This window comes from Anthonomus grandis, chromosome 18 (assembly GCF_022605725.1).
Source record: "Anthonomus grandis grandis chromosome 18, icAntGran1.3, whole genome shotgun sequence".
NCBI classification, from domain to species: domain Eukaryota; kingdom Metazoa; phylum Arthropoda; class Insecta; order Coleoptera; family Curculionidae; genus Anthonomus; species Anthonomus grandis.
Genome location: NC_065563.1, coordinates 11860965 through 11887002, shown reverse-complemented (window position 1 = coordinate 11887002; position 26038 = coordinate 11860965). Strand labels below are relative to the sequence as shown.

Genomic DNA, 26038 nt, shown 5'->3' with positions numbered 1-26038 from the left:
GCATTTGCGTCGCAGCCTAGAAGGAGTGGTAGACGCAATCTGCTACAGTATTGAATCAGCTCTTGCACTTCTGCTGGTGGTGTCATAGGCCCATCTCCAGCAAAATATGCTGACGCAATTACTATGGTCCTGTTGGTGTCCCCAATGTCGAGATTTACGACAATAGGTGTTAGGTCCCGTGTCATGAGTTCTGAAATACATATGTAATTGATGTTATTTCTTATGAGAATGCAGGCTCTGGATGATTCCTGCCTGGTATCATATATTACTTTTGACGTTTTGCTTGACAGACCCTTGATCTGCCCCCGATTGATCCAGGGTTCTTGGATCAAGACTAGTCCCAGATCTTGCTTGACAAACATCCGTGCAATCACATCGGAGGATGCTCGTTTGTGTTGCAGGTTTATTTGTGCTAATCTGCTGAATTTAAAGGCTTCTGGTTTGGCAGAGTGAAGTCCTCTTATGATTTGTCAGGGCCATCCGGTCCGTCCCCCTGATGGTCTACATTAGGTCCCAGAAGCCTATCTTCTTCTTCGCTGCTGATGACATTCTCCTCAGCGGACGTGGTCGGGTTGACATTGAGATCGAGGTCCATGCCCTCGGTCTCTTGTGTTTCAGTCGCCGTAGAGGTGTTCTCATTGGCGACTGGCTCGGAGGAGGTAGAGGCTGAAGTGGATGGATCAAGCTCCATCTTTTTGTCCTTTGCCTTCTCCTGCTTTCTGAGGCCAGATACGGGGATTTGCCCAAACCTGTAGTGGATAGTGTATCCCTTTGCCTGGATGCTATCCGCAGATTTGGTGTCGATCCCAACAGAAAGCACTTGACCGTGGCCATTTCCTTTGGCGCTTATTACTTTCCGGGTCTCGGTGGAGATCTCTGGATTCTGTACTCCAATGAGTTTCAAGAGAGCTGTGGTGTCTTGCCCGTTGCTCCGTGGAAGAAAAAGGCTGATGGTATGCGCTTTTGGGATGTCCTCTCCTCTTTTCGCTACCAGCGCTGGCCCTTTCCATTCCTTCAACCTAGGTGCCATCTGAGCCAGCCATTCTGCTGTCTGCTCCGACTCGCAGTCCACAAGTATCATTCCCGAGCGAAAATGAATACCTGAGAACTGCAGGCCCTTTGTTGTGCTGTTGATCATTTCTGATACGATTGCTTCCTCCACATCTGTGAGTTGTTCGGAGGTTAGAGTTGCCTCAGGGTAGTCCTCCGGCAATACTCCGATTCTGATGAGCTTTGCCGCTTTTGCATAGCTGGTGGCTTGCCCTGCTATGTTTGCAGACTTGCTCGTCTTCATTACCCGGGGATCGTCACCGGTTCTTTGCTTCTTTTCCCCCTTTTTTTGTTGGGGTGAGATGAAGTCACTTCCCCTCTTACCTTGGGGGTTTTTCTTAGGCGATGCCTTGGAAGTTTGAGGAGGTTGTTCTTCCTTTCTTTTTTCCTTGTCGTCTAGGACTTTTTTCCTCGCTTCTTCGGGTGACATGCCCTCGTGAAGAAAGCGTAGGTATTTCCTGACGCCTGCACCACTAAGTCCACGCCTTAGTGGATCGTCCCTTCCCCCAGGCTTTCCCAGTTCTGAAAGAGAAAAGGAAAATCTCCTTTGAGATTTTGAAGCAGTTTCTTTTCCCGCTTGCTTTGTGGTGGAGGTTGTTGCTCCTGCCTTACTGTTATGTTCGGAGGATTGTCTCCGTTCTTTTGTTTTTTTTGTTTTCTTGCTCATGTCCATAATGTTCCCACGAGTAGCAAGGGAATGTAGGTCCGTCCCAGCAGAGCCCCGCATGCTGGTATAAGGGGTATATACAATGGGGTGCCCCCCGGTGCCCCAAGGTTGAAACCAGTTGCGGCTAGTCCTCTATCTAGCCACGCATCCTTCGACCTGGCTCCCCATCTTGGATTTAGGTTTTTGATGAGGTTGTCTCCTCTTGGTCCGGGCGGCAAAGCCAAGACCCCCCTTTAAGAGTAAGTAACTTAGGCTTGTATTACTAGTTAATAATACTAATAGTAAAAGAATATACAGCTTCTTATTAATTTACTCATACACTAGTTTTATGCTTACTTATAGTACAATACACTCGCCTTTAGTAGGTTATACACTGAACTATTTTGTTACAATGTAGGCAGTATAAAAATCATTTAGAAACACTTAAATTAGAATTTGTTGCATCATTTGTTATGGTAATAATACTCTCGGAGACAAACCTTTAACTATAACCTGAACTTATTGGGTCGAAATTTTGCTTCCTTTGGCATGCTGTGTCACACATATTTGTTCTGCTATTAATCCAGATACTTTGGTCCTTGCACAACTCTTATAACAACAAACTAACATTGAAACTTTAGTTTGTACATTAAAAAACTGTAGGAATTGCAAAATAAGATCCAAAACAAAGCGAACTAACCTCACTTTGTTAGGATTTGCGTGTGGCGCCACCCTTGAAAAACTGCTTGAACTTCCAAATAAAGTTTTATTGGAAAAAATCAATAAAGCAAGGAAAGTGTAGAAAAGTACAATATTTAAATAACCTTACATCAGATTTACCTCAAATTTAGCACACAAATTCTGGCATATATTTCGCTCTAAAAAGAATTTTTTAAAAAATCAAAGGTTACTTGTCAATGTCATCGGTCAGCAGTGACAAGTGACAGTGTGACCTTAGGGCTGTGCGCTGCAGATTGATTTTTACTTTATTTATGACTTATTCAATTATTTATATTTAAACAATAGGGAGGATATTTGCATACACCTATTATAACCCAGGATTATAACAGTATAATTATGGATATTTCGGATTTCCCCTAATGAATCACATGCGTCATCTGTCAAAACATTGACATATGACTAGGGATGGGCACATTACTTTTATTTCATATTGTTCAATGCCAAAAGGATGACGTAATAATTTTGAATAATTAAGTCCCATTATTACGCTATTAATTAAAACGAGACATTCATTTTTATTAAAAAAAACAAGTTTACCATAAAAATGCGAGAGAAAGCGATAAACAGAGATGAACACAATAACGGGACCAGTGACCGGTCAACGACATCCTACGCAGCATCGGATGATAAGTACTCGCGGTCGCAGTCACTTTTATAACCTCAATAGAACAACAAGCCCCGAATATTAAAGTGAACAATGGTAAGCCATTTACCATTTGCCACAGGTAAGTCGCTTTAATTATATCCAATAAATTATTTTGGGAGCTCACAGGAAGCAGCTCGAATGACAAGTGACATTCGGCGTTCTAAAACTACTGTCTGCATTATCGATATTTTAAAATGTCGATTTCAGGGCCCTTTAGTCCTGCCATGGTCGATATTATGCTGGGTTATAAGAAAGACAGTGCGTTTTTCAGGCTTTATTACCCCACCGAGGAGAAATTGGACACTGAGGTGCGTATTAGATATGGTAAATTATTCAATTTTTTTAAAGTTTAATTTAGGAGCAACGAAGCAAATGGCTCAGTTGGCTTCCGGACGAGTCCTACCTGGACGGTATAGCGAAAGTCCTGCTTATTTACAAGTTTTTTTTGAAGATCGCCTTCTGGTGGACAGGTCAGTAAACTGATTGAACCCCCATTTAAATAATGAGCCACGATATTTTCCAGATGACACCAAAATACCCGCTTTATATGGGGCGAAACCTAAAATAACAGAACCGCTTAAGTTAATAGTGATGTCACATGGGTTGGGCGGAAACAGGTTCTTGTATAGCAACGTTTGCTGCGAGTTGGCTTCAAGAGGGTTCTTGGTGGCAGCATTAGAACACAGGTAAGTCGCGCCTCAGCACTACTAATAGAGCCGGGCTCTAGAACACATCTCTACTAGTAGTGCTGGAATTTCAGGGATCATTCCGCGTGCCACACGTTTTATTACGCGAGCCAATCGGATGCGGAAGAAGACAAGAAGACCCCAATAGAGTTCAGACACGTCAAGTTCGGTAAGGACCACTACCCGCGAAGAAACGAACAAATAAAAACGAAATCGCACGAATGCGTTCAGGTTTTGGATTTTTTTAAAAACGTACGCGGGGGTCGTAACGTGATGGACGCCACCCCGACGCATAAAAACCGAAAGATCGACTTTAAACTGGAACAGTTGATGGGCAAATTGGACCTCGATAGTTTCGGGATAATGGGACACTCGTTCGGGGCCGCCACTGCCCTCTACACTCTGGCTAATGTAGCGGAACTTAGGTGTGTGGGCAAATGGGAAGTAGAGATGGGCGGATAGTAACGATATAATCGATTTCAGGTATGCGGTTCTGTTGGATCCCTGGATGTTCCCTATAAAAAATGAGAGTTTGCGTGAAAAACTCGCGGGTCGCCCGGTTATATTTATTAATACGCAAACGTTTCATATTGCCGCGAACGTTAGGGCAATGGCGGAGTTTGCTAATAAGGAAAACGTCGAAATGTACACCATAAAGTGAGGGTTTTCATATAAATTTAAGAATGACGGTTTTAAGCGTTATTTTCAGGCATACCACCCATGAAAACCAGACCGATTCGGCGCTGCTGGTCGGTTGCTGGTTGAACTGGTTCATGAGGAAACTGGATCCACTGTTGGCCTTGAAAATCAATAATGCCCTGGTGCTTAAGTTTCTTAATCGACATTTAAAGTGCCCCGCTGACGTCTCGGATTGCTTGGAATTATTGGAAAGCGAGAAGGAAAATGTGGAGGAAGGACTTACCAAACCTTGGGCATAAAAGAAATACAGTTATTATTTTTCGGTTTAATGGGAAACCGGTTTCTAATATAGGCCGCCATCTTGGAAGCATTTAGTAGAGATGGGCCTAAAACGCGACAGTGAGTGCTCTAATAGAGATGGGCTGTATTTTAAATTACATTTTCTATATTGTAAATATATCATATAACAAAAAAAGTGTTTCTTATTAATGGTGTTACAGCATAACTAAGGGCCAATATTAACATAAACTGCCCCATTCTATTTATGGGAGATGGGAAATGTTCAGCAAATTTTATGGTAAATGGGAAAAAATTATAATATCCCCATATTTTAGGTAAGTGCTTGTTTTAGGCCAAACGACTTCCCCATCCCTATTTAATATTTTTCGGTTAAATGGGAAATGAGTTTTTAATAGCGGACGCCATCTTGGAACCATTTAGTAGACATGGGCCTAAAACGCAACAACTGTCAGTGAGTGCTTTCGGGAAAATAGAGATGGGCTTAAAAATCTAAACAACTGTCAATACCAACTTAAACTGCCCCATTCTATTTATGGCAGATGGGAAATATTTAGCAAATGTAAATGGGAAAAAATTGAGTTTTTGATAGCAGCCGCCATTTTGGAACCATTTAGTAGAGATGGCCTAAAACGTAACAACTGTCAGTGAGTGCTTTAGGGAAAATAGAGATGGGGTTAAAAATCTGACCAACCGTCAAAATCAACATAAACTACCCCATTCTATTTATGGCATATGGGAAATGTTTCAGTAAATTTTATGATAAATGGGAAAGTTTTTACCATAGTGCTTGTTTTAGGACAAACTACCCAAGAAAAAAAAAATCACAGTTAATATTTTTCGGTTAAATGGAAAATGAGTTTTTAAAATAGGCCGCCATCTCGGAATCATTTAGTAGAGATGGGCCTAAAACGCAACAACTGTCAGTGAGTGCCTTAGGGAAAATAGAGATGGGCTTAAAAATCTAACCAACCGTCAATATCAACATAAAATGCCCCATTCTATTTATGGCAGATGGGAAATGTTCTAGCAAATTTTATGGTAAATGGGAAAATGTTTACCCTAGTATTTGTTTTTAGGACAAACTACCCAAGAAAGAAAAATTACATTTTTCGGTTGGAAAAATGTAACAAAAAATCACAGTTAATATTTTTCGGTTAAATGGGAAATGAGTTTTTTAATCGGCCGCCATCTTGGAATCATTTAGTAGAGATGGGCCTAAAACGTAACAAACTGTCAGTGAGTGCTTTAGGGAAAATAGAGATGGGCTTAAAAATCTGACCAACCGTCAATATCAACATAAACTGTTCCATTCTATTTATGGCAGATGGGAAATGTTTTAGCAAATTTTATGGTAAATGGGAAAAAGGTTACCATGGTGCTTGTTTTAGGACAAACTACCCAAGAAAGGAAAATCGCAGTTAATATTTTTCGGTTAAATAAGAAATGAGTTTTTAAAATAGGCCGCCATCTTGGAATCATTTAGTAGAGATGGGCCTAAAACGCAACAACTGTCAGTGAGCGCCTTAGGGAAAATAGAGATGGGCTTAAAAATCTGACCAACCGTCAAAATCAACATAAACTACCCCATTCTATTTATGGCATATGGGAAATGTTTCAGTAAATTTTATGATAAATGGGAAAGTTTTTACCATAGTGCTTGTTTTAGGACAAACTACCCAAGAAAAAAAAAATCACAGTTAATATTTTTCGGTTAAATGGAAAATGAGTTTTTAAAATAGGCCGCCATCTCGGAATCATTTAGTAGAGATGGGCCTAAAACGCAACAACTGTCAGTGAGTGCCTTAGGGAAAATAGAGATGGGCTTAAAAATCTAACCAACCGTCAATATCAACATAAAATGCCCCATTCTATTTATGGCAGATGGGAAATGTTCTAGCAAATTTTATGGTAAATGGGAAAATGTTTACCCTAGTATTTGTTTTTAGGACAAACTACCCAAGAAAGAAAAATTACATTTTTCGGTTGGAAAAATGTAACAAAAAATCACAGTTAATATTTTTCGGTTAAATGGGAAATGAGTTTTTTAATCGGCCGCCATCTTGGAATCATTTAGTAGAGATGGGCCTAAAACGTAACAAACTGTCAGTGAGTGCTTTAGGGAAAATAGAGATGGGCTTAAAAATCTGACCAACCGTCAATATCAACATAAACTGTTCCATTCTATTTATGGCAGATGGGAAATGTTTTAGCAAATTTTATGGTAAATGGGAAAAAGGTTACCATGGTGCTTGTTTTAGGACAAACTACCCAAGAAAGGAAAATCGCAGTTAATATTTTTTGGTTAAATAAGAAATGAGTTTTTAAAATAGGCCGCCATCTTGGAATCATTTAGTAGAGATGGGCCTAAAACGCAACAACTGTCAGTGAGCGCCTTAGGGAAAATAGAGATGGGCTTAAAAATCTGACTAACCGTCAATATAAACATAAACTGCCCCATTCTATTTATGGCATATGGGAAATGTTTCAGTAAATTTTATGATAAATGGGAAAATTTTTACCATAATGCTTGTTTTAGGACAAACTACCTAAGAAAAAAAAATCACAGTTAATATTTTTCGGTTAAATGAGAAATGAGTTTTTAATATCGGTCGCCATCTTGGAATCATTTAGTAGAGATGGGCCTAAAACACAACAACTGTCAGTGAGTGCTTTCGGAAAAATAGAGATAGTCTTAAAAATCTGACCGACCGTCAATATCAACATAAACTGCCCTATTCTATTTATGGCAGATGGGAAATGTTTCAGCAAATTTATGGTAAATGGGAAAATGTTTAACCATAGTGCTTGTTTTAGGACAAACTATCCAAGAAAGAAAAATCACAGTTAATATTTTTCGGTTAAATGGGAAATTAGTTTTTAAAATCGGCTGCCATCTTGGAATCATTTAGTAGGGATGGGCGTAAAACGCAACAACTGTCAGTGAGCGCCGTAGGGAAAATAGAGATGGGCTTAAAAATCTGACTAACCGTCAATATCAACATAAACTGCCCCATTCTATTTATGGCATATGGGAAATGTTTCAGTAAATTTTATGGTAAATAGGAAAATGTTTACCCTAGTGCTTGTTTTAGGATAAACTACCCAAGAAAGAAAAATCAGTTAATATTTTTCGGTTAAATGGGAAATGAGTTTTTAATATCGGTCGCCATCTTGGAACCATTCAACGACTTCCCCATCCCTATTTAATATTTTTCGGTTAAATGGAAAATTAGTTTTTTAATATCGGCCGACATCTTGGAACCATTTAGTAGAGATGGGCCTAAAACGCAACAACTGTCAGTGAGTGCTTTAGGGAAAATAGAGATGGGCTTAAAAATCTGACCAACCGTCAATATCAACATAAACTGCCCCATTCTATTTATGGCAGATGGGAAATGTTACAGCAAATTTTATGGTAAATGGGAACATTTTTACCATAATGTCTGTTTTAGGACAAACTATCCAACAAAAAATCGCAGATACTATTTTTCGGTTAAATGGGAAATGAGTTTTTAATATCGGTCGCCATCTTGGAACCATTCAACGACTTCCCCATCCCTATTTAATATTTTTCGGTTAAATGGGAAAAGAGTTTTTAATATCGGCCGCCATCTTGGAATCATTTAGTAGAGATGGGCCTAAAGCGCAACAACTGTCAGTGAGTGCTTTACGGAAAATAGAGATGGGCTTAAAAATCTGACCAAACCGTCAATATCAACATCAAACTGCCCTATTCTATTTATGGCAGATGGGAAATGTTTCAGCAAATTTTATGGTAAATGGGAAAAAAATATAATATCTCCATATTTTAGGTAAGCGCTTGTTTTAGGTCAAACGACTTCCCCATCCCTATTTAATATTTTTCGGTTAAATGGAAATTTAGATTTTTAATATCGCCCGCCATCTTGGAACCATTTAGTAGAGATGGGCCTAAGACGTAACAACTGTCAGTGAGTGCTTTAGGGAAAATAGAGATGGCCCTAAAAATCTGACCAACCGTCAATATCAACATAGACTGCCTCATTCTATTTATGGCAGATGGAGAATGTTCAAAAATGTTTATGGGAAATGGGAAAAAATTATAATATTCCCATATTTTAGGTACCTAAGTGCTTGTTTTGGGGCAAACGACTTCCCCATCCCTATTTAATATTTTTCGGTTAAATGGGAAATGAGTTTTTAATAGACCGTCATCTTGGAACCATTTAGTAGAGATGGGCCTGAAAGGCAGGAAATAGGGTTCATAAATGACAATAAAATCCACTAATTTACCCTCTACAAGCCAACTTTTATTACAAGGTTACAATCATCTAATCAATTCATATTGTTAAACTATCACAACTTTAACGATTATAAGCTCTCTAACTGAATTACCATTTAAACCTATTCGAGCAAGTCACCTGAGAAGCAAGTGACCGTCGTCGCTCATCGTTACACAGGGTGGCCTTGAAAAGGGCGGGTGGCGTGGCCAGGGGCAAATGGGCGTGCGTAGCCTTCAGACCACACAAGCCACGCCCACCGCCCACCTCGGAAACGCTTAAAATCGCTATACAAGTGATTGGTGCACGATTATAATACGATTACACGAAAAACATTGAACATTTAAATCGTCTCGTAGAGTTAGTTGAGTATATACGGGGTTATGTACAAAATTTCAGAGTATGGATACCTTCATTAAAAGGGCGTGGCACGGGGCGGGGGGGGAGGGGGACTTCTTATGCAACCAATTATAATAGATAAAGATGTTTAATGTGGTAGCCGGATTTATTGGATGCATAAAAAGTGTCCTTTGAGTGAGTAATTGGCAACGGCGCATTAAATAGCGACGCTGCTTTCTAGAGGCGATGTTGCCAATTAGTTTTTTTTTCAAGTTATATAACGAACACCACCCTGTTCTATATATTAAAAACTAAACGTATTATTGTTATATAATAGTAGTGGTCTATCCTGTGCGAAACATTTTCCTAAAATTAATTTACATAATGCAAAAGCCATAAAACCATCGATAAATCTACACAGTGTTGCCGATAAAAACATAATGGTGCGTATATACACTTAGACAGCTAAAGAGAGACACCACACTACCTTTAATAACAGACCATTATTTGTCAACATCCAACGTGTATATGAGCCTTAATCCCTATATAATTAAAAATCGTGTGACGGTTATTGTAATATCAAATAAATAATACGCACTAAATTAACGGGTGTGGGGGGGGTTTAAAAATGGCGTTAAGAGGGCGAGCGTGAGCGCCACCATTATACCGACGGCCGAGGCCTTAACTAAGGCGGAGCCGTTGCATCCGTCCTTGTCGCACGCGCACACCTCCTGTCTACCCCCGAAACCGGATCTCTGGTAGCAACGGTTCTTGTAGCTCGAATCGTCCCAGCCGCACGTGCGGATCACTCGACTATCCGGTTGCACTGGAAAATAAAAACAACGTACGTCAACTGTCACTTGTCAAATGTCAAAGCGGAGACGGTGCTGCCACGTGTAATGAAAAGAGATAACACTTACGTCCGTTAACCTCGAAATCGATCATCTGTTTGATTTTTCGGCAAAGGGTGTACGGTTTGTCGTCCTTTTTCTCGGGACAGGGCTTCTTCAAGTCGTCGGTGAGTTGATTGTTGACGTCGCCGAGGCATCGCTTGTCTTGCGCGCTGTTACATTCGTAGCAAGAAATCGCATAACCTAAAAAAGAAATTGTTTGAGTATTTTTTCGACCTCGTTTTTGAGGCCAGAAATGGGTATCAAAAATGCCATATCTCAGCTATTAGAAGAGCTACGACCTTGCGGATGGTCTCGTTGGATTCGGAACGACGAAACTAAGAAAAAACCGTTGGAATTTTCCCGATAGCTCCCATAGAAGCCGAGATATCGGCCTTCAAAGTTTGGGTTTTTTCATTTTTCGGGTATACCCCCCCGTATCGATTTTTTTCACCAAAAATTGTTTTTTTTCGAAATCAAACTAAGTATACCAGCGTCTTATTTGGGTCACCTAGATGACGAAAACACCGGGTTATAACAGGATCCGAGCAGAACTAAGGGAATGAGAGCACTTTGAAAATCCTGAAAAAGTCGTTTTCGACGCCCGTTTTTGAGGCCAAAAATGGGCATCAAAAATGCCATATCTCGGCTTCTATAAGAGCTACGACCTTGCGGATGGTCTCGTTGGATTCGGAATGACGAAACTAAGACAAAACCATTGGAATTTTCCAGATAGCTCCCATAGGAGCCGAGATATCGGCCTTCAAAGTTCGGGTTTTTTCATTTTTCGGGTATACCCCCCCGTTTGGATTTTTTTCACCAAAAATTAATTTTTTTCGAAATCAAACTAAGTATACCAGCGTCTTATTTGGGTCACCTAGATGACGAAAACACCGGGTTATAACAGGATCCGAGCAGAACTAAGGGAATGAGAGCACTTTGAAAATCCTGAAAAAGTCGTTTTCGACGTCCGTTTTTGAGGCCAAAAATGGGCATCAAAAATGCCATATCTCAGCTATTAGAAGAGCTACGACCTTGCGGATGGTCTCGTTGGATTCAGAATGACGAAACTAAGACAAAACCGTTGGAATTTTCCCGATAGCTCCCATAGAAGCCGAGATATCGACCTTCAAAGTTTGGGTTTTTTCATTTTTCGGGTATACCCCCCCGTTTGGATTTTTTTCACCAAAAATTGATTTTTTTCGAAATCAAACTAAGTATACCAGCGTCTTATTTGGGTCACCTAGATTACGAAAACACCGGGTTATAACAGGATCCGAGCAGAACTGAGGGAATGAGAGCACTTTGAAAATCCTGAAAAAGTCATTTTTCGACCCCGTTTTTGAGGCCAAAAATGGGCATCAAAAATGCGATATCTCAGCTTCTATAAGAGCTACGACCTTGCGGATGGTCTTGTTGGATTCAGAATGACGAAACTAAGAGAAAACCGTTGGAATTTTCCCGATAGCTCCCATAGAAGCCGAGATATCGACCTTCAAAGTTTGGGTTTTTCCATTTTTCGGGTATACCCCCCCGTTTGGATTTTTTCCAGAATATTTTTTTTTTTCGAAATCGAACTAACTATACCAGCGTCTTACTTGGGTCACCTAGATTACGAAAACACCGGGTTATAACAGGATCCGAGCAGAACTAAGGGAATGAGAGCACTTTGAAAATCCTGAAAAAGTCATTTTTCGACCCCGTTTTTGAGGCCAAAAATGGGCATCAAAAATGCGATATCTCAGCTTCTATAAGAGCTACGACCTTGCGGATGGTCTCGTTGGATTCAGAACGACGAAACTAAGACAAAACCGTTGGAATTTTCCCGATAGCTCACATAGGAGCCGAGATATTAGCCTTCAAACTTTGGGTTTTTTCATTTTTCGGGTATACCCCCCCGTATCGATTTTTTTCACCAAAAATTGTTTTTTTTCGAAATCAAACTAAGTACACCAGCGTCTTATTTGGGTCACCTAGATTACGAAAACACCGGGTTATAACAGGATCCGAGCAGAACTAAGGGAATGAGAGCACTTTGAAAATCCTGAAAAAGTCGTTTTCGACGTCTGTTTTTGAGGCCAAAAATGGGCATCAAAAATGCCATATCTCAGGTTCTATAAGAGCTACGACCTTGCGGATGGTCTCGTTGGATTCAGAACGAAGAAACTAAGACAAAACCGTTGGAATTTTCCCGATAGCTCACATAGGAGCCGAGATATCGGCCTTCAAAGTTTGGGTTTTTTCATTTTTCGGGTATACCCCCCCGTATCGATTTTTTTCACCAAAAATTGTTTTTTTTCGAAATCAAACTAAGTATACCAGCGTCTTATTTGGGTCACCTAGATTACGAAAACACCGGGTTATAACAGGATCCGAGCAGAACTAAGGGAATGAGAGCACTTTGAAAATCCTGAAAAAGTCATTTTTCGACCCCGTTTTTGAGGCCAAAAATGGGCATCAAAAATGCGATATCTCAGCTTCTATAAGAGCTACGACCTTGCGGATGGTCTCGTTGGATTCAGAACGACGAAACTAAGACAAAACCGTTGGAATTTTCCCGATAGCTCACATAGGAGCCGAGATATTAGCCTTCAAACTTTGGGTTTTTTCATTTTTCGGGTATACCCCCCCGTATCGATTTTTTTCACCAAAAATTGTTTTTTTTCGAAATCAAACTAAGTACACCAGCGTCTTATTTGGGTCACCTAGATTACGAAAACACCGGGTTATAACAGGATCCGAGCAGAACTAAGGGAATGAGAGCACTTTGAAAATCCTGAAAAAGTCGTTTTCGACGTCTGTTTTTGAGGCCAAAAATGGGCATCAAAAATGCCATATCTCAGGTTCTATAAGAGCTACGACCTTGCGGATGGTCTCGTTGGATTCAGAACGAAGAAACTAAGACAAAACCGTTGGAATTTTCCCGATAGCTCACATAGGAGCCGAGATATCGGCCTTCAAAGTTTGGGTTTTTTCATTTTTCGGGTATACCCCCCCGTATCGATTTTTTTCACCAAAAATTGTTTTTTTTCGAAATCAAACTAAGTATACCAGCGTCTTATTTGGGTCACCTAGATTACGAAAACACCGGGTTATAACAGGATCCGAGCAGAACTAAGGGAATGAGAGCACTTTGAAAATCCTGAAAAAGTCGTTTTCGACGTCTGTTTTTGAGGCCAAAAATGGGCATCAAAAATGCCATATCTCAGGTTCTATAAGAGCTACGACCTTGCGGATGGTCTCGTTGGATTCAGAACGACGAAACTAAGACAAAACCGTTGGAATTTTCCCGATAGCTCACATAGGAGCCGAGATATTAGCCTTCAAACTTTGGGTTTTTTCATTTTTCGGGTATACCCCCCCGTATCGATTTTTTTCACCAAAAATTGTTTTTTTTCGAAATCAAACTAAGTACACCAGCGTCTTATTTGGGTCACCTAGATTAAGAAAACACCGGGTTATAACAGGATCCGAGCAGAAATAAGGGAATGAGAGCACTTTGAAAATCCTGAAAAAGTCGTTTTCGACGTCTGTTTTTGAGGCCAAAAATGGGCATCAAAAATGCCATATCTCGGCTTCTATAAGAGCTACAACCTTGCGGATGGTCTCGTTGGATTCGGAATGACGAAACTAAGACAAAACCGTTGGAATTTTCCCGATAGCTCCCATAGGAGCCGAGATATCGGCCTTCAAAGTTTGGGTTTTTTCATTTTTCGGGTATACCCCCCCGTATCGATTTTTTTCACCAAAAATTGATTTTTTTCGAAATTAAACTAAGTGTACCATCCTCTTATTTGGGTCACCTAGATTACAAAAACACCGGGTTATAACAGGATCCGAGCAGAACTAAGGGAATGAGAGCACTTTGAAAATCCTGAAAAAGTCGTTTTCGACGTCCGTTTTTGAGGCCAAAAATGGGCATCAAAAATGCCATATCTCGGCTTCTATAAGAGCTACGACCTTGCGGATGGTCTCGTTGGATTCGGAATGACGAAACTAAGACAAAACCGTTGGAATTTTCCCGATAGCTCCCATAGGAGCCGAGATATCGGCCTTCAAAGTTTGGGTTTTTTCATTTTTCGGGTATACCCCCCCGTTTGGATTTTTTTCACCAAAAATTGATTTTTTTCGAAATCAAACTAAGTATACCAGCGTCTTATTTGGGTCACCTAGATTACGAAAACACCGGGTTATAACAGGATCCGAGCAGAACTAAGGGAATGAGAGCACTTTGAAAATCCTGAAAAAGTCGTTTTCCACGTCCGTTTTTGGGGCCAAAAATGGGCATCAAAAATGCGATATCTCGGCTTCTATAAGAGCTACGACCTTGCGGATGGTCTCGTTGGATTCAAAACGACGAAACTAAGACAAAACCGTTGGAATTTTCCCGATAGCTCCCATAGGAGCCGAGATATCGGCCTTCAAAGTTTGGGTTTTTGCGTTTTTCGGGTATACCCCCCCGTATCGATTTTTTTCACCAAAAATTGATTTTTTTTCGAAATCAAACTAAGTATACCAGCGTCTTATTTGGGTCACCTAGATTACGAAAACACCGGGTTATAACAGGATCCGAGCAGAACTAAGGGAATGAGAGCACTTTGAAAATCCTGAAAAAGTCGTTTTCGACGTCTGTTTTTGAGGCCAAAAATGGGCATCAAAAATGCCATATCTCAGGTTCTATAAGAGCTACGACCTTGCAAATGGTCTCGTTGGATTCAGAATGACGAAACTAAGACAAAACCGTTGGAATTTTCCCGATAGCTCCCATAGGAGCCGAGATATCGGCCTTCAAAGTTTGGGTTTTTTCATTTTTCGGGTATACCCCCCCGTTTGGATTTTTTTCACCAAAAATTGATTTTTTTCGAAATCAAACTAAGTATACCAGCGTCTTATTTGGGTCACCTAGATTACGAAAACACCGGGTTATAACAGGATCCGAGCAGAACTAAGGGAATGAGAGCCCTTTGAAAATCCTGAAAAAGTCGTTTTCGACGTCTGTTTTTGAGGCCAAAAATGGGCATCAAAAATGCCATATCTCAGGTTCTATAAGAGCTACGACCTTGCGGATGGTCTCGTTGGATTCGGAATGACGAAACTAAGACAAAACCGTTGGAATTTTCCCGAAAGCTCCCATAGGAGCCGAGATATCGGCCTTCAAAGTTTGGGTTTTTTCATTTTTCGGGTATACCCCCCCGTATCGATTTTTTTCACCAAAAATTGTTTTTTTTTTAAATCAAACTAAGTATACCAGCGTCTTATTTGGGTCACCTAGATTAAGAAAACACTGGGTTATAACAGGATCCGAGCAGAACTAAGGGAATGAGAGCACTTTGAAAATCCTGAAAAAATCGTTTTCGACGTCCGTTTTTGAGGCCAAAAATGGGCATCAAAAATGCCATATCTCAGGTTCTATAAGAGCTACGACCTTGCGGATGGTCTCGTTGGATTCGGAATGACGAAACTAAGACAAAACCGTTGGAATTTTCCCGATAGCTCCCATAGGAGCCGAGATATCGGCCTTCAAAGTTTGGGTTTGTTCATTTTTCGGGTATACCCCCCCGTTTGGATTTTTTTCAAGAAATTTTTTTTTTTTCGAATTCGAACTAACTATACCAGCGTCTTCTTTGGACCACCTACATTACGAAAACACCGGGTTATAACAGGATCCGAGCAGAACTAAGGGAATGAGAGCACTTTGAAAATCGTGAAAAAGTCGTTTTCGACGTCTGTTTTTGGGGCCAAAAATGGGCATCAAAAATGCCATATCTCGGCTTCTATAAGAGCTACGACCTTGCGGATGGTCTCGTTGGATTCAGAGCGACGAAACTAAGACAAAACCGTTGGAATTTTCCCGAAAGCTCCCATAGGAGCCGAGATATCGGCCTTCAAAGTTTGGGTTTTTTCATTTTTCGGGTATACCCCCCCGTATCGATTTTTTTCACCAAAAATTGTTTTTTTTTTAAATCAAACTAAGTATACCAGCGTCTTATTTGGGTCACCTAGATTAAGAAAACACTGGGTTATAACAGGATCCGAGCAGAACTAAGGGAATGAGAGCACTTTGAAAATCCTGAAAAAATCGTTTTCGACGTCCGTTTTTGAGGCCAAAAATGGGCATCAAAAATGCCATATCTCAGGTTCTATAAGAGCTACGACCTTGCGGATGGTCTCGTTGGATTCAGAGCGACGAAACTAAGACAAAACCGTTGGAATTTTCCCGATAGCTCCCATAGAAGCCGAAATATCGACCTTCAAAGTTTGGGTTTTTTCATTTTTCGGGTATACCCCCCCGTATGGATTTTTTTCACCAAAAATTGATTTTTTTCGAAATCAAACTAAGTATACCATCGTCTTATTTGGGTCACCTAGATGACAAAAACACCGGGTTATACCAGGATCCGAGCAGAACTAAGGGAATGAGAGCACTTTGAAAATCCTGAAAAAGTCATTTTTCGACCCTGTTTTTGAGGCCAAAAATGGGCATCAAAAATGCCATATCTTAGCTTCTATAAGAGCTACGACCTTGTGGATGGTCTCGTTGGATTCAGAACGACGAAACTAAGAGAAAACCGTTGGAATTTTCCAGATAGTCCCCATAGAAGCCGAGATATCGACCTTCAAAGTTTGGGTTTTTTCATTTTTCGGGTATACCCCCCCGTATCGATTTTTTTCACCAAAAATTGATTTTTTCCGAAATCAAACTAAGTATACCAGCGTCTTATTTGGGTCACCTAGATTACGAAAACACCGGGTTATAACAAGATCCGAGCAGAACTAAGGGAATGAGAGCACTTTGAACATCCTGAAAAAGTCATTTTTTGACCCCGTTTTTGAGGCCAAAAATGGGCATCAAAAATGCCATATCTCAGCTATTAGAAGAGCTACGACCTTGCGGATGGTCTCGTTGGATTCAGAGCGACGAAACTAAGACAAAACCGTTGGAATTTTCCCGATAGCTCCCATAGAAGCCGAAATATCGACCTTCAAAGTTTGGGTTTTTTCATTTTTCGGGTATACCCCCCCGTATGGATTTTTTTCACCAAAAATTGATTTTTTCCGAAATCAAACTAAGTATACCATCGTCTTATTTGGGTCACCTAGATTACGAAAACACCGGGTTATAACAGGATCCGAGCAGAACTAAGGGAATGAGAGCACTTTGAAATTTCAGAAAAAGTCGTTTTTTGATCTCGTTTTTGAGGCCAAAAATGGGCTCTAAAAATGCGATATCTCAGCTATTATAAGAGCTACGACCTTGCGGAAGGTCTCGTTGGATTCAGAATGACGAAACTAAAATAAAACCGTTGGAATTTTCCCGATAGTGCCCATAGGAGCCGAGATATCGGCCTTCAAAGTTTGGGTTTTTTCATTTTTCGGGTATACCCCCCCCTTTGGATTTTTTTCCGAAAATTTTTTTTTTTCGAATTCAAACTAACTATATTAGCGGATTGTTCTCATCAAGTAGATCACGAAAATACCGGGTTATAAAAAAATCGAGAAATAGCGGCCTAAATAACCGGTTAAAACCAGCTCAGCAGATTGCAGGATCTATCGATTAGCGGAAGAAGAGTTGCGCCCTAAGCAACCTCCCTCCCTCACATACACAACAATTTATTACGTCACCCTTCTGTATGCGAATTATGATAATATCTTTCTATAAGCCTTATAGATAAAAGCAATAATTGCTCTAGTTAGACAACAAAAAAACTATATAATAATAAAACCTTTAAGAGAAATGCACTTACTGGTCTCGAAATACACCACTGCAAGGCAGAGTATCCCTAAGACATGTCGTCTCATGAACATTTTGGGCACCAGCGGGGTCTCACTTTTCACCGTATTAAAAAACAAAAAAAACGACGTGCGAACCGCGTTCGAAGACGCGGGAACGCGGAAAGAAGATTCGGCGGACGTGCGGACGACGTCCCGTAAAACTCCAACAACGCCCGCGGGATTCTGCGTACGGCGCGAACGCGCACCGTCAATTTTCTAACGACTTTAAACGGGAAATGACTTATTTATTATTATTATTATTATTCGACAATGCCAGTGATGGTTGTCTTTTGTTGGCTTAATCGGTTCACTGGGTTACGGTGGATAGCGGTCAGCGTGCACGACGTAATAATTGTCTTTTGTTTTATTAAGTAATTCGTTGTCTGGATAAAAGTGGAATGAGTTAGAACCGACTCCTTATTATTCGATAACAAAAAAGTTATTGTTCGTGGTTTTAAATAAAATAACCTCATTGCCTCAGTCCTCATTTCGTCATCAGGTCATCTGTCATAATTGTTTCTTCAAATGTCAAAACTGTCAAAATAAGGAAGCAAAAACAAAAACACACGCTTATATGTAAAACTACTTCTGCGCTTGCGTAAAGGTCAAAAATACAACTGGATTTATTACTGCTATATGAGTTCTAACAATTTCTTTTAAGGCTCTTATGAGCATATTTGGGCTCGGTTTATTAAACCTCTAATATTGAACCGACATTGTTTAATTGAAATTGACCATTTGACGTCATTAGTTTATAAAAACCCTCAAATAAGCAGATGAATTCTTATAGGCAACCAACTGAGCATTTCCCGGTTTACAAAATGGCCGCTGCCAGTGCCTACTTAATATTAGAACCCGGAGATCTAGAGTTTATTTTTCCGTTATAAAACGGCATAGACTATGAATAGAAATGTGGCTAATCTATTAATAAACAAATAAATATTGTGTTTCCTCTAATTTGACATTTATTATTATGTTTGTTATACCAGGCATACCCGTTATCCAACATGGCCGCCACCATGTTCATCTCCCCTTGGGACGAAAGCGCTTTTTCGCTAAAAGACGCTATAAAATGACACTAAATATGCTCACAGAGAATTAGCAATAAATAAGGAACTAAATTGTTCAAGTAAGGCAGAGCTAACGTGACTATACCTTCCCTTTAAAGACGAACAAATTATTTCAATTTTGACGTTTATCGCAGTAATGTGTGTTGATTGTGCGAGTCGCCATGGCAACGGAGTTTTGCATATGGCCGCCGCCCGCGCACTTGATCATTTTTAAACCTCATGGACATTATGGTTCGTATTTTTATAATAAAATTGTACTTAAATGGCCGTGGCAGATTTTTTAGTTTATTAATCATGCACTGTCCATTACGTCACAAATATCAAGTGAATTTTAAAGCCGAAAAAATTATTTGAATTTTGACGCTTACCGCAGTAATATTTATTGTTAGCGCGTCGCCATGGCAACGGAGCCTGGGTCATTCTTAAAGCACAGCCATTGGTTCAAATTACCGTTCTAAAACGGGGCAAAATAGACTAAAATGGGCCTGTAAAAGTCTCTAATTTATTAATCAGGTATCGAACTGTCCATTAGGTCATAAATATCACATGGCTTCATTCATATTCAAGCCGAAATAATTATTTCAATTTTGACGTTTCACAGTAATGTTTGTTGGTGGCGCGGGTTTCCAATATGGCCGCCACCTGTGACCACTTGATCAGTTCTATGCCCCGAGCATTTTAATCAAATTTTCACACTTAAATGGGTTTGAAAAAATCTGCACTTGGTTAGTAAGGAACCCGACTGTCTATTACGTTATAAATACCATGGAACTTAAAGCCGAGAAAATAATTTGAATTTTGACATTTATCGTACGTGACGTACGGAATGTTTGTTGAAGGCGCGTCGTCATGGCAGCCGGGTGTCCAATATGGCCCCCGTCATTGCCTATTTGATCATTCTTAAATCAGAGCCATCGGTTCAAATTATCGTTCTAAAACGGGGCAAAATAGGCTAAAATGGGCATGGAAAAGTCTCTAATTTATTAATTAAGTATCGAACTGTCCATTACGTCATAAATATCACGTGACTTGAATTTTGACGTTTCACAGTAATGTTTGTTGGTGGCGCGGGTTTCCAATATGGCCGCCACCTGTGACCACTTGATCAGTTCTATACCCCGAGCATTTTAATCAAATTTTCACACTTAAATGGGCTTGAAAAAATCTGCACTTGGTTAGTAAGGAACCCGACTGTCTATTACGTTATAAATACCATGGAACTTAAAGCCGAGAAAATAATTTGAATTTTGACATTTATCGTACGTGACGTACAGAATGTTTGTTGAAGGCACGTCGTCATGGCAGCCGGGTGTCCAATATGGCCCCCGTCATTGCCTATTTGATCATTCTTAAATCACAGCCATTGGTTCAAATTATCGTTCTAAAACGGGGCAAAATAGGCTAAAATGGGCATGGAAAAGTCTTTAATTTATTAATTAAGTATCGAACTGTCCATTACGTCATAAATATCACGTGACTTCGCTCATTTCAAGCCGAAAAAATTATTTGAATTTTGACGTTTATCATATTAACGTTTGTTGATTGTGCGTCGCGATCCAATATGGACGCCCCCCTCACTTGATCAGTAGGTACATCCCGAACGTCCCCCGACGAAATTGTACAAAATGGACTTAACTGGGATTCAGCTCATTATTACGGGTTCAAAATGCTCGTTATATCATAAATATGTCATGCTTCATTCGTTTTAAGACGAAAAATTTATTTGAATTTTGACGTTTACCGTCCGTGACGTACTAGCACGTCGTCATGGCAGCCGGGTTTCCAATATGGCCGCCCCCTCACTTGATCATTTTTACATCCCGCATGTTCAGGTTCAAACGGACAAAATGGCCTTTGAAGAAAAGCTCTGTTCATTAATAATTCTACAAACTCTCCATTACATCATAAATATCACATGAATCTTTCTATTTTAAAGCTGAAAATCTCATTTGAATTTTGACGTTTATTGTCGATAACGCGTGTCGATTCCAACATGGCCGCCGTCGTCAATTACTTGATTTTTAAATTATACGAAACTCTTAAATTATCTTAAGTGTATGAGACTGGACTCTGTCGTCCTTCAACGCGGTAAAATTAAATTTAATTAAAAAATTGCCGCCACCATAATTCCCGTTTCCGTCTATAGTAACTCGTGTTCATTCTAACGTCTTTATGTTTTTATTTATATATATTAAGGAGCAATTTATACTGTTTATGTCAACGGTTATTTGAGAAAATCATTAACGGTTTTACAACCCCGCTGAGCTGGAAACGGTCTCTCGGCACGTGAGAGTCGCATTTCCGCACGTGAAATGTCACTGCAGTTAAATAAATGCCGCTGATACCGATCTTTTATATATATAAGGACAAGTTAAAACAGGGTCAACCTTACCATGAAATAGTGACCTTAGGTAAAAAAAAAAAACAAATGACGTCACTCCGCTGCCATCTTTGTTCTTGTTGTGGTCAACAGTTTGCCGCCATTTTGTTTCTAACATTAACACGTTTATTTCTAACATTAACAACTAACTGCTTTAGCACGTATAAAAAATGTCATAAATACACCAAAAAAAGCCAACCTATTATATAATATGTGAGTATATCATGATTGTTCTTTATATTAAGCGCATCTATACATATAAAAAGCTATACACAAGTAATTTTTAAAGTAAACCCTTGAAAAGTACGGGAAGCACCACAACAACGGGAATGTGGTATTTATGGGTTGTTGGTGCGGAATTGCAACGGTCCTTGCCGCACCTGCTGCAATAAACCTTCTTCATGTAGTCGGTGTCAGCCTTCTGCATTTTCTGGCAAATGTCGAGGCTTGACTGTTCGGCCAGCTGGCAGCCCCGGAACGTGTAAATCTTATTGCCGACTGAAAAATTAGAGAAAGATTAGCGCATTATTTTAAGGGTTTTTTCATTAAAATCGGTCCGGCGGTTCTCGAGATATTACCGTTTAAAAATTTGAGGTGGCCGCCATCTTGGATTTTTTTTTTTTTGAAAATAAGTTAGTCTTGTGACAACTCATTTTAAAGGTCTCGATGAGTAATTTACGATTGTAGATTATTGAGTTGCTACTCGGCACCAAAACAAAATGGCGGCGCTTTAAAGGTCGTTAATCAATTTAATTGGCCGCCATTTTCTCATAGGCGTGAATATTAACCTCAAAAGTTCGAAATCAACAAGTACTCGATGGTACCTTTAAAATGAGGTGTCACAAGACACCCTTTTTTTAAATCTAAATAGTTTCCAAGATGGCCGCCGCCCGCCATGTTGAAATTTTAAACTACAATAAGTGCGTCTTCTGATACCTCATTTTAAAGGTCTTGCCAAGTACTTTATAAACCCGTCAGTATTTCTTCCCTATCCATATATAATACAAAATGGCGGCGCTTTAAAGTTTATTATTAAATTAAAATTACCGTCATTTTGTTTCGAATTGAAGTATTGACCTTGAATCATAAATTAAAATGACGTGTCACAAGGCACTCTTTTTCAATCATTTTTTTTCCAAGATGGCCGCCACCCGCCATCTTGAAATTTTTAACAGTAATCAGCAAGTCTTGTGACAACTTATTTTAAAGGTCCTGCCAAGTACTTTACAAAACCGTGAATATTTCGTCCTTATCTAAATTTGAAACAAAATGACGGCGCTTTAAAAGTTAATTATGCATTTAACAGGCCGCCATTTTGTTTTGGGTTAAAGTACTCAGCCAATATTCTGGAATCGTAAAGTACTCGATGATATCTTTAAAATAAGGTATCACAAGGTCACCTTTTGTATGGAATTTTTTTTCCAAGATGGCCGCCGTCCGCCATCTTGAAATTTTTAACAGTAATAAGCAAGTCTTGTGACAACTCATTTTAAAGGTCCTGCGAAGTACTTTACAAAACCGTGAATATTTCGTCCTTATTTAAATGTGAAACAAAATGACGGCGCTTTGAAGGTTAATATTGCATTTAACAGGCCGCCATTTTGTTTTGGGTTAAAGTACACAGCCAATATTCTGGAATCGTAAAGTACTCGATGATACCTTTAAAATAAGGTATCACAAGGTCACCTTTTGTATAGAATTTTTTTTTCAAGATGGCCGCCGTCCGCCATCTTGAAATTTTTAACAGTAATAAGCAAGTCTTGTGACAACTCATTTTAAAGGTCCTGCGAAGTACTTTACAAAACCGTGAATATTTCGTCCTTATTTAAATTTGAAACAAAATGACGGCGCTTTAAAGGTTAATTATGCATTTAACAGGCCGTCATTTTGTTTTGGGTTAAAGTACTCAGCCAATATTCTGGAATCGTAAAGTACTCGATGATACCTTTAAAATAAGGTATCACAAGGTCACCTTTTATATAGAATTTTTTTCCAAGATGGCCGCCGTCCGCCATCTTGAAATGTTCAACAGTAATAAGCAAGTCTTGTGACAACTCATTTTAAAGGTCCTGCCAAGTACTTTACAAAACCGTGAATATTTCGTCCTTACCTAAATTTGAAACAAAATGACATCACTTTGAAGGTTAATTATGCATTTAACAGGCCGCCATTTTGTTTTGGGTTAAAGTACTGACCCAATATTCTGGAATCGTAAAGTACTCGATGATACCTTTAAAATAAGGTATCACAAGGTCACCTTTTTCATAGAATTTTTTTTCCAAGATGGCCGCCGTCCGCCATCTTGAAATGTTCAACAGTAATAAGCAAGTCTTGTGACAACTCATTTTAAAGGTCCTGTCAAGTATTTTACAAAACCGTGAATATTTCGTCCTTATTTAAATTTGAAACAAAATGACGGCACTTTAAAGGTTAATTATGCATTTAACAGTCCGCCATTTTGTTTTGGGTTAAAGTACGGACCCAATATTCTGGAAGTACTCGATGATACCTTTAAAATAAGGTATCACAAGGTCACCTTTTATATAGAATTTTTTTCCAAGATGGCGGCCGTCCGCCATGTTAAAATTTCAAAGCATAAAAAGTGGATCTTGTGACGTCTCATTTTAAAGGTAGTAACCAGTACTCTTTGAAACCGAGACTATTTTGTCCCTATCTATTTAAGAAAGAAGATGGCGACGCTTTAAAGGTCATTATTACGTTTAAATGTCCGCCATTTTCTTTGGGTTTAACGTATTGACTCAATATTCGGGAATCATAAAGTATTTGATGAGTTCTTTAAAATGAGGTGTCACAAGCTCATCTTTCCTTATTAACTTTTTTTTCCAAGATGGCCGCCATCCGCCATATTGAAAATTGAAATCGCAATAAGCGGGTCTTGTTGCGTTACCTCATTTTAAAGGTCCTGTCGAGTACCTTGCAAAACTCTTAATATGTCGTCTCTATCTTCATCTGAAACAAAATGGCGACGCCTTGAAGTTTATTATTACATTTAACAAGCCGCCATTTTGTTGTGGGTTGAAATATTGAGCCAATATTTTGGAATCATTAAGTACTCGCTGGGACCCTTAAAATGAGGTGTCACAACACTCAGTTATAAGAAATTTTAAATTCCAACATGGCGGACGGCGGCCATCTTGGAAAAAATTGACACCAAAAAGGGCGCCTTGCGGCACCTCATTTTAAAGCTCTTATTAACCGCTTTACAAAACAGTGAATATTTAGTCCTGATTTATGTCTCCAACAAAATGGCGACCTTTTAAAGAAAATTATTACGTTTAACAGGCCGCCATTTTGTTGTGGGTCGGAATCTCGACCCAATATTTTGGAACCGTTAAGTTCTCGATGAGACCTTTAAAATGAGGTGTCACAAGGCCACCTTTTCTCTCTAATTAATTCACCCCCTTACCCTGTGTGACCACCTTGAGACAGTCCAGGTCGATGTTTTTGTCGATGGTGGGCACGTCCACTTCGAAGATTTTATTGTATCTTTCGTCTATACCGCGTGCGAACTCCCTGGTCTTCTCCAGGGCGGTTAAATCGCACTTTCTCACCGGTAAATTGTAACTTTCCGGGTACTTACAGGCGGTCTCGTTTACTTGAGTGGAACAGACGAAACATTTGACTGCGTCACCTATGGAAAAAACAAATGAAAGATTAAGCGGATATCCGGTTACTTTAATAGGGTTAGAAGCCCTTTAAGTGGCTTATTGGCATAATTTAAACGGACACGACGAGCGTTTATTTATTCAAAAATGAATTTTCACCTTTGCCGAAGAGTCCCATAAGGAGCAACGTGAGACCCCAATAAGGCACCGAAGCCATTACTTCACACGTCACAAAAAAAAAACAAATTTTCCTTTTTTCGACAATTTTTCACAGTTTGCTACACCCGCTATGATCAAATCGCTCGCTAGAAATGTGAAAGAACTTTTAGTAAACAAAGTGCGCAAATGCCCCCCCCGGATAGACGAGGACGGACATATAGAGTCGGATCCAGGAGTTGCGATACTTTCGAGCGATCGTCCTAATTTTTAGTCACAATATTTAGTCGTGTTGATTAAGGACCTTTTCTCAGAATCTACAGGGTGTGCAAAAAATAATATCTCTATTTTTAAGAGTTCATGGGGAAAATCCTGAAATAGGTGTCCAATGAATTTCTTTCGAGAAGCTATGTTCCAAATTTCACATCTCTAACTCTCTTGGTTTCAGAGATATAAGCACTTTGTCCTTAAAAATCCCAATTTTTTTATACATTTTTTTGTTCAACTTCCAAGACTAATATCTCTATTTTTAAGAGTTCTTGGGGAAAATCCTGAAATAAGTGTCCAATGAATTTCTTTCGAGAAGCTATGTTCCAAATTTCACGTCTCTAAGTCTCTTGGTTTCAGAGATATGAGCACTTTGTCCTTAGGAATCCCAATTTTTTTATAATTTTTTTTTCAACTTCCAAGACTAATATCTCTATTTGTAAAAGTTTTGGGGAAAAATCCTGAAATAGGTGTCCAATAAATTTCTTTAAAGAAGCTACATTCCAAATTTCATGTCTCTAACTCTCTTGGTTTCAGAGATATGAGCATTTTGTCCTTAGAAATCCCAAT

General features: G+C 39.5%; 4 protein-coding genes across 4 annotated transcripts; 1 reads left to right on the top strand and 3 right to left on the bottom strand.

The window, feature by feature from the left end:
- Window positions 1-460: 460 nt before the first annotated feature.
- On the bottom strand, window positions 461-1480 carry LOC126747082 (uncharacterized). Its single transcript, XM_050455576.1, has one exon. It carries the CDS (start codon window positions 1478-1480, stop codon window positions 461-463), a length of 1020 nt encoding a protein of 339 aa, XP_050311533.1.
- Window positions 1481-2995: 1515 nt separating this feature from the next.
- LOC126746818 (platelet-activating factor acetylhydrolase-like) lies at window positions 2996-4883 on the top strand. Its single transcript, XM_050455216.1, has 7 exons — window positions 2996-3162; window positions 3291-3391; window positions 3442-3553; window positions 3607-3769; window positions 3844-4194; window positions 4253-4426; window positions 4479-4883. Exons 1-7 carry the CDS (start codon window positions 3135-3137, stop codon window positions 4705-4707), a joined length of 1158 nt encoding a protein of 385 aa, XP_050311173.1. The 5' UTR covers window positions 2996-3134; the 3' UTR covers window positions 4708-4883.
- Window positions 4884-8975: 4092 nt separating this feature from the next.
- On the bottom strand, window positions 8976-18181 carry LOC126746946 (uncharacterized). The gene is made up of 3 exons (XM_050455364.1): window positions 17942-18181; window positions 10227-10400; window positions 8976-10132 (listed from the first exon to the last, which is right to left on the bottom strand). The coding sequence occupies exons 1-3, from the start codon at window positions 18000-18002 to the stop codon at window positions 9909-9911; spliced, it is 459 nt and encodes a 152-aa protein (XP_050311321.1). The 5' UTR covers window positions 18003-18181; the 3' UTR covers window positions 8976-9908.
- Window positions 18182-21504: 3323 nt separating this feature from the next.
- LOC126746833 (uncharacterized) lies at window positions 21505-25366 on the bottom strand. The gene is made up of 3 exons (XM_050455227.1): window positions 25205-25366; window positions 24847-25071; window positions 21505-21917 (listed from the first exon to the last, which is right to left on the bottom strand). Exons 1-3 carry the CDS (start codon window positions 25260-25262, stop codon window positions 21703-21705), a joined length of 498 nt encoding a protein of 165 aa, XP_050311184.1. The 5' UTR covers window positions 25263-25366; the 3' UTR covers window positions 21505-21702.
- Window positions 25367-26038: the final 672 nt, after the last annotated feature.